This window comes from Phoca vitulina, unplaced genomic scaffold (genome assembly GCF_004348235.1).
Source record: "Phoca vitulina isolate PV1807 unplaced genomic scaffold, GSC_HSeal_1.0 scaffold78, whole genome shotgun sequence".
NCBI lineage: Eukaryota > Metazoa > Chordata > Mammalia > Carnivora > Phocidae > Phoca > Phoca vitulina.
In genome coordinates, this window is record NW_022589781.1 from 553,044 (window position 1) to 562,222 (window position 9,179).

The 9,179-nt window shown below is 46.5% G+C and overlaps 1 protein-coding gene across 1 annotated transcript; it reads right to left on the minus strand.

Annotated features, from left to right (window-relative positions):
* Positions 1-302: 302 nt before the first annotated feature.
* Positions 303-8,764, minus strand: LOC116625446 (histone H3.3A). The gene is made up of 4 exons (XM_032393966.1): positions 8,603-8,764; positions 6,992-7,142; positions 5,603-5,756; positions 303-954 (listed from the first exon to the last, which is right to left on the minus strand). Exons 2-4 carry the CDS (start codon positions 7,117-7,119, stop codon positions 826-828), a joined length of 411 nt encoding a protein of 136 aa, XP_032249857.1. The 5' UTR covers positions 7,120-7,142; positions 8,603-8,764; the 3' UTR covers positions 303-825.
* Between the last annotated feature and the right edge of the window lie 415 nt (positions 8,765-9,179).

Consider the following 9,179-nt stretch of genomic DNA (forward strand, 5'->3'; position numbering starts at 1 on the left):
AGTTCTTAAGTCATCTCTGCAACCGAAGTGAGGCTCGAACTCATGACCCCAAGATCAAGAGTCACATGCTCTTACGACGGAGCTGGCCGGGCGCCCCCAGTCTCTGCCCATTTTAAATCAGGATGAAAGCCAGAAGAGCTCTGGTTTCCTTCCCACACAAAACTTCTCCTTTCCCCATCTCGCAACGGCCTCATCGCAGATGTAAGGTGACAAAACACTTGATACTAAAATGATTTTTAATACGGATATCATCAAGTGGCTCAACTCTACGGCTAAGGTGGAAAATAAAGACCAAAAGCAGGTATAGTTTAATGTATTTTAATAGCAAACTTACAGGAACAGCACAGAAGACAGACAACATTAAAAACATGTACTTGCATGTAGGACAACTCAGTTAGAAAAGTATAGCGAATGGATGGATCTACTGTATGATAAAAATGCTACAAACACCATTTAGTTGCCGTCAATAAGAAATTTACTTGTTTTAAAAAAATCCAAATGCTGGCATTGTCCAGAAAAATTTAACAGGTTTATTTATAATTGTTATAAAGTTGAACTGCTGAAACGTGTTCACTGAAACATTTTGACTTGCATTAATGCTTTATGTCCCCGCATTTATATTAAAAATTCACACACAAATGACAATGGAAAACCTGCCAATACCTGATTTCTGTCCCCTATTTTTCCACTTGCAATCATATACTTAGGTACCTTTTGACCCCATGGAAAAAAAATATCTAACGTTCAGAACTACCAATAACAGGAAGAAGAGAAATTTTTTTTTTTTTTTTTAAAGAATGAAATGTTTTCCATCATAGTGGATTCTTAAGCACGTTCTCCACGTATGCGGCGCGCTAGCTGGATGTCTTTTGGCATAATTGTGACACGTTTGGCATGGATAGCACACAGGTTGGTGTCTTCAAAGAGGCCCACCAGATAGGCCTCACTTGCCTCCTGCAAAGGAACGAGAAAAAACTATTAATGGTGTTATGACCAACATTTAAGATGTATCTGCATCGGTGAAAATGATGTGGGTTTCTGAACCCTTTGAAAACCTACTTCAGGTGACGTTGACTGTTTTGCTGAATGCTTCCACGGAAATGGCCTTTCAGCTTTGTCCCGCAGATGGTGATGAACAGAGAAAAGCTCATTTGGAAATCTTCATCCAATTACACAGAAGTCAGATTACTTCATTACTAAGAAAGTTTTGACTTTCCTAAAGTTTAACATGTGATTTCTTATAAACTGAAATGTCTTAAAAGTAGATCCAACTTAATCCAAGAAATCCCATTTAAGCTTGAAGATCCTCCCTTATCCTTTCAATGATAAATGGAATCATATATCCAATCCAAACTAATACTCCCTCCTCCTTGCCAGGGTCCTCCTTAGTCTGAACCCCAGTCACACTCCAGTATCTACTTGAACCCCTGCCTTGCCAATAATCCAAAATAGCTGACCACTGGCTCCCATCACACAGTCCCCGTCTACCTTTCCTTTGAAACCCCAGTCTGATCACACGAGAGGACTATGGGTCCCAGAACACACTAGATCAGTGTCTTACTGACAGACTTTGACCTATTTGGCCTAGATGTGCCCCCTCCCAGGCGTACCTTCCTCTGTGCACCCCTATCTGTAATGACCTTTTACCCTCTAGTATTAATATCGATCCCTCTAGTATTAATATCAATCCCTCTAGTTTTTCCCATTACACTTTAAGATTCCTTGAAGGCATCCTCTTATCCCCACCAGCGCTCACCAAGTGCCAGCTGTAGGGACTCTTCCTGGACATCTGGCATGGGAAAAGCAAAAAGAGGAGCTTCTACTTATAATTAACTCTTAACTCAATTGTTCGTCTATCTTACAGCTGTGGAAAGTTGAAGCATCCTTTAGTCGAAGCTGGAACATCTGCTTACTCATTCTGGAATGAAGAATCTGTGTTACCAGCCCAGGCATCAGCCCAGCTGTTCTACTGGAGGCGGAGCACGAAATGAGAGGTTATTCGGCCCTGTCTCCTCCTCTACAGGGAAGCTACTTCTCTGTTCAAGATACTCAGAAAAAAACAGATTTTTATAGTTGCTATTTTTGTCCTAATAACAACTTTCCATTTTGGCATCTCTAGGCAATGATAACGCACCAAATACTTGAGCAATTAAAGCCACGTATGCTACACGATACACAAGATACGTAGATGGGAACAGCCAGATTTGCTTTTCACAAACATGATTTTGCAATAAAACTCCTGAGATTTATATGTAGATGGGAACAGCCAGATTTGCTTTTCAAAGCATTAACACAGCAACAATTAATTCAAATGATTCACATTAGTTCATCGTATGGAAAAATTACTTTCTGCACATTTGTACCTTCATCTTTTTTGCTGCATGTCTCTCTTCTATAAAAATTTGTGTCATCCAAATTTTACCACCCCCTACATGTTTTTTCTGCTGAATTTGTTAAGAGTTCAAATCTTATTTACCCATTAAAGCCTAGCTCAAGACTTCTGTGCAGGAGAAAGCAAGTGCTTCTCTTAGCCCTGGCTCCCAAGTGCAGGTAGCTGTGAACTTCTCCTAATTCCTTGGTACTCACGGCCCTGTACATCAGCCACCTTTTAATATAAGTTACTTAATAGTCTCATGATGATCAACAAGTATTTATTTTTAAAAATCTAACCCTATTTAACTTTGCATCATTTCCATGCAAACATTCCAAAGAAATGTATTAAAAGCCAAAGACCTTATCCAGGGATTCATTCTTAGGATATTCTAAGAAATGGGTAAAAAGTTTGGAAAACATGGCATACTGTAGCCTGCTCTAAGGGGTTCATAATGCACATCAGATACTACAACTGATGCTCCTCAGGAAAGATACCAGTTTAATTTTGTTCCACCCAACATCATCTCACGATGATGCACATCTGGAATGCTTTTGCCAAACCAAGCACTATGAGCCGCTACACGGACAAGCCAACAACAGGCCCTGTGATTTTTTTTTTTTAAGATTTTATTTATTTATTTGACACAGTGAGAGAGGGAACACAAGCAGGGGGAGTGGGAGAGGGAGAAGCAGGCTTCCCACCGAGCAGGGAGCCCGATGTGGGGCTCGATCCCAGGACCCTGGGATGGAGCCCCACGTCTGGCTCCTGGCTCAGTGGGGAGCCTGCTTCTCCCTCTGCTCGTGCTCTCTCTCTCTCTGTATCTCGAATGAATAAATAAAATCTTAAAAAAAAAAAAGAGTGGTAGGATCTAGGCACCCTGGTCCTGGTCCGACGGGGCATGTGGGGCTCTTACTGCCATCTTAGAAACCGGCTAATGCTGGTTTTACAGGTTCATGTCTGGTCAGCTCTGGGGGAGTACTGGATACTCCCAGGGGATTGAACCATGACCGTATTTCTAATTCTGTCCCACAGGCCCTAAGGTCTCCTAAACATTAAGGCTGTAATGGGAATTAAAGACTGCCACGTAAATGTACACCCAACAAACATCATTTTGAGATAACGGCAAAAGAAAAAACATCTCACAACTACAAGGAAAGGCTCATTTACACCATCTTGAGTACATTCAAGGTCTGGTTCTTCCACCATTTCAAAACACCGAGGTCTGTATTTTTAACACAAGGATACCTTAGTCCAAACTCTCAAGACGTTAAAGGCAAAGGTTAAATTTGAAGTTCGTCAACTCCCGAGTATCTCCCGGCAGAGCCAGACTATCTCCCTACCCTGCTCCTGCACCACCGCCCTTCTCATTTAGCGCTGTCAGGAAACTCGTCAACTGTGTGATTCTAGAGCCAGAAACACAGTGACCTCTGGCATTTTGTTTTAACCGCTCTCTTCTATTACTTTATTTCCATTAGCAAATTCTCCATCTCCAGGTCTTTACGAGACCTGAAGCGTACGTATACAAAAACACATACACAAAAAACTGAATCAAAGATTCCACTTTCCAGTAAAGAACTGTCTAACTGCTGGAGTACCACAGGCAGCAGGGGCAAACATTCTGCTTCAAACCAACACAACCACACTTAATGTAAGACACACCCCTTAGTCACAGGGACAATGGGAGTTTAGACATGAATTAAAAAGACAGTGCTGTCTTCTACCCAGATTGTTTAGTCATTTCAATTTACAAGGCCCACCACTGAGAGGTGAGCTCAAGCATGTGGGACTCCCAAGGATAACGTGCTCTTGAAGCAGAGTTGGGCTAACCAGAAAACAGAACTAGCAGCTCTGAATCAAACGCCTGTCAAGATCAGTGATGTCTCTGTAGTTAACAACACAGTGGGTAAAACGTGATTTGCAATTGTAGTAATCCATGAGACCTCAAGACAATCAATGATTAAAAGAGAAAATAGTTTTAAGTCACAGCACCGTAAATTTTAGTAGTTTGAAATTTCAGCAATTTCCACTCACTGAGAATCTAATGGAAGCCTACTCCTGGAATCCACCAATCAAATGAAGCTCAGACTAACCATAGAAACAGTTCAACCAATTACACTTCAGTAGAGAATCTACCTATCAAATCTCCCTCACATATAAAGCAAAGGCTCGGCTCGGCAACAGCAACCTGGAAAATCCCCCCATGGAGTACATGCAGATGGTGGACCCTCCCCAACAGAGATTCTGATCCAGGTCGGTGGTGCCTAGCAATCTGCATTTTGAATCACTCCCAACCCCACGCTCTGACCGGAGGTGGCAGTCATAACCACACTTTGAGATTCACTCATCTAAAGAATGCCAGACACTCTATAAAATAGGTTACACTTTCCCAACTGATTTAATTATACCCTTACACCTAATCAAGTACCTTCTTTGTGGGCATTTCAAGTTTTAATCTTGGCGCAAAACACAGTACTTCAGATACACAACCACCTCTAAAACTATCAGAGTTCTGACGCCCTGGTGCTAAGATTAAACTCAACAGTTTCCCATTTAAGTGGAAATCCATAATCCTCTTTAGCTAACTACAAGTCTTGAAATCCCTGTCCCTTAACACGTACAGTATAATCTTTAAGCACACCTTTTCTTCCTATCACCCATCCAATCCTAACTACTCTGTGCTTCTTTTACCTCAATTCACAATTCTTTAGTACAGCCTATTCCCAACCCAGACATTATGTGCTCTCTGCTTGCACCTGCCTCTTCAGAGTCAGCAAGACATTCATTCTACACCCTTTTAGAGCGGCCAGTCACTGCTTAAAGCTGATCACCAACACAGACCTTTAGTCCCATGTCTCTGTAATGTCCCATTAGGGGCATTACATGTCTCTGCACCCAGAGACGAACAACAGGGTTCTTTTCCCCTTTAAGCATTGTTCTCAAAGCAACATTTAAAATTTAAAAATGGTATACAGAAATGCGCACTAGGTTTTGGCATCAAATGGGTTCAAATTAGGACTCCGTGACCCAAGTGGGTTCAAATGACATTTTTGTGTATATGACCTTGAGCAACTTAACCTTTCTGCCATCTCAATGGTGATGTAAAGGTATCATCCACCTTACAGGCTTGTGACAATTAAATTATGTAAGCACAAGTAAAGATTTAAAATTGTTCTCGGTACGTAGCAGGGTGGCCACCTCTTACAGAGCCTTTCCCACCCGCCACTTTACCTGCAAAGCACCAATAGCTGCACTCTGGAAGCGCAGATCTGTTTTGAAGTCCTGAGCAATTTCTCGCACCAGACGCTGGAAAGGAAGTTTGCGGATCAGAAGTTCGGTGGACTTCTGATAACGTCTAATTTCACGGAGTGCCACAGTACCAGGCCTTAAAAAAAACGAAACAATAAAAAACCCACATTAAGGAAAGGGTCACCATATAAAAAACATAAAAGGACAAGCAGTTAGCTTTGAAGAAATGCAGTCATTTTCCAAAAAATAAACCGCTCATTTTCTATTCTTTAGCATCTGTATAAAATTTCACTTATCAATTTATGATGTGAATATTCAAGCCTATCAAGAGTAACGACAATACCTTTAAAGCAAAAAGTATGGTATTAAAGTAGAGTCTTGGCAAGAAGTTTATTCAAGTCCCGTTCATCTCCATCTATAACACAGATGTGGCAATAACTTGTTATCATTACTTGGGAGGGTGTTAGGCCACTAATCAAAGTCCTCATTCAGACTCTTCTCCACTTGGCACCATACTCCTTCCCACCCGCACCCTCAATTCTTCTAAAAGCCCTACCAACACCACCCAATGAGCCTCATTTAAACTACTCTTGTGGTCTATTTAAGTTCGATTCCCCAGAGTACGTTTATTTTGACTACTGCTCATCCCTCAGGGATGACAGAATTTGAACACTTAACAACTGTGCAGTGCATCTCCCACTTTTTTGTTTTTTACTAAGTAACTGTGGGAAAAAAATGTACCTCAAGTCTGACTTACTTTCTTCCATCGAATGAGCTTTTATTTTAGAGTAACTATAAAATCATTTGCAGAGGCTAAGTATGGACAACTTCTGCCCTCTAATGGCAGATGCCCTTAACAACACTGCTCAGGGTAGTTCAAAACCCACTGTGCTAAGAGGAGGAAATAAACCAATTCAAATAAATGAGGGATGAGAACTTCACTCAAACAAGACATCTCCCATCTTGGTTACTGGTAAAATAAAAATAATATTAAAACTTGTCATTTTACCGAAAGTGACAGTGTCCTCAGAAATATATTTTAAAAACACTTTACTATTTAAAAAATACCTATTACTAACGTAACCAACTGAATAAAACGCCCTCTATCCCATGAACGTTATTAGTGATTCAATTTGTCTCCTCTGGGCTCTGGGCAGTTTCAAAGTAAAATATTCCAATAAAACCCAACACTAAATTTTATATATATATTTTTTCAAGGATTAGTAAATATTCAAAAGTGGAAAGACACCGGCTTCCCTAAAGCAAAAAGTGTGCTTATAATACATCTTAGCGTTATATTACACAAATACTGCTTCCTTGGACAGACTTTGTCCCACTATTTTATTTCCTCTTTTTTTTTTTTTTAAATACCTGTAACGATGAGGTTTCTTCACCCCTCCAGTAGAGGGCGCACTCTTGCGAGCGGCTTTTGTAGCCAGTTGCTTCCTCGGTGCTTTACCACCGGTCGATTTGCGGGCAGTCTGCTTTGTACGAGCCATGGTACAAAAACCTCCTTACTTACCTACCAGCATTAAAAAACAAACATCATATATGCAACTACCAAACATCCAAGTTTTTCTGCCACTACCATCACCGCCACCCCCGGAAATCTGGAAATTATGACCAGTACAAAAAAAAAAAAAAGTCCGTAATGTAGTATAATTCGAAAGGGTGCAAATTACGTCTACCCCCCAATAGGACTTCTTGAAACAAACTGTATAACTAGAAAATTGCTAGCATTAACGCCAATCATCTCTCAAAATGCCAAATCTGAGCGACAAACGGCAAAACAAAAAGACCCCTAACAGCCTCTGCTTCAATCTCTTTAATTAAAGCAGAAACTAGGTATGTCTGTAAACACCCGATCCACGAACAAGTCAAAACACCGAAGCCACAAACCACAGAAAGGTCGAGTCAAATATCGGCATTTAAAAAAATTAAAAAAAAAAGGTTTTCGCCCCCCCCCGCCCCCCCGCGGCTGCCCCCCAGTGCGCCTGGCAGCGCACAGATCTCCGTAAATATCGGCCAGCAGCCCTGGGTTCGCGTCTCTACAGCTCTCGAGGGCCGACGGGGCCGACAGCTCCCGCGGAGGGCCGTCCACAAAGCCCCGTCCCTGCGTCCGGCCCGCGGGGGCTCCGCGGCGACATCACCCGAGTGCCCGCAGCCCGGCCGCCCGGCCCGCGGAAACTTTCGGGCCCGGCCCGCGCCCCGCGGCCCGCCCGCCGCCCCGCGCGGCTCCCAGACCCCAGCAAAATGGAAACAATCGCGCCGCCGATCCGCTGCCTCCCGGACGCACCACACACCAAAACGCTCCAAAATGCCCCGATCCCCTGCCACGTGCCGCCCTCCAAAATGCAAAAGTTTTTTTGCATTTCAAATGCATCAAGTTTCCGCTTCTCCAAAAAAGGAGAGAAAAATGTCCCTCTGCGAAAAACGTTCCCCCGTTTGTGAAACGGGGAAGAGAGAAACGGGGGAGAAAATATGGTCGGTGACCAGAGAAGAGAGACAAGATGGTGAAGCTTAGCAACAACTGTGGGGAGGCAGCAAAAAGCGAGTTACCCCGGGGTGGAAAGCGGCAGCGATTTCCAGCCCTTTCCCGCCCGAAAACCGCGGCCCGGGGCCCGGGGGCGGCAGTTAAGGGGCCCGCGCGGGTCGTGGTGAGGGTCTGGGGTCCCGGGAAGGGGCGGCGGGCGGGATTTCGCCGAAGAAAGGGGAGCCCGGGGCGCGAGGAGGAGGGAGAGCGGCTCGGCGCCGCGGCGGTGGCTGCTGTTGGGCTGAGGCGGCGAGAGACGGGGGAGAGCCGCCGCCGCCGCCGCCTCGGGCCGAGGGAAACTCGCTCCTCACCTCCATTTCGGGGCCAAAAAGTTTGCGGGCCAAGCCCGGGGGGGCCGCGGGGCCGTCCCCGCAGCGCCGGGGCCCGGCCCCGCGGCGGGCGGCGAGCGGGGCTCGGTCCCGGGGAGGCGGGTGGCCGGGGAAACTTACCCCCCTTCTCCTTCGGCTGGAGCTCGGCGAGCTAGAGGCGGCGCTGGCGTTGGCGAGCGACGGCGGCGCGGCGGCGGCTGCGAACACAATTGAAAGATGGCTGACACCGAGGCTATCCCCCAACACACGCCGCCCCGCCCCCGCGCCGCGCGCCAGCCAATCACACACAATGGAGGGAAGGCTCGGCCCCGCCCCCGCCCCCGCTCACGCCCCGCCCCCGCCCCTCCCCCCGCGCGCCCGTTCGCTGGCGCGCGCTCGCCCCTCCCCCGCGCGCCGCCCGCTCCCTCCCCCCGGCCGCCTCGCGCGGAGTGTGTACAAACACAAAAGACGTGCCGGAGGGCCGCCGGCTCCCGCCGCGACGGCCGGCCGCCCGCCTGTCGGCCCGCCCGCCCGCCCGCGCGCCCCGGGGCCGGCTCCCGCGCCCGGCCCGTCCTGCCCCCCAACCCCCTCCCCCGCCGCGCCCACGTCATCCCGCGCCCGGAGCCCGGGGTCCGGGCGCCCAGGGGCGGTGGGGGAGGGGCGGCGGCCCGGGCGCGGCCGGTAAACGCCCGGCCTGCGGGCGGCGGCGGGGGAGGGA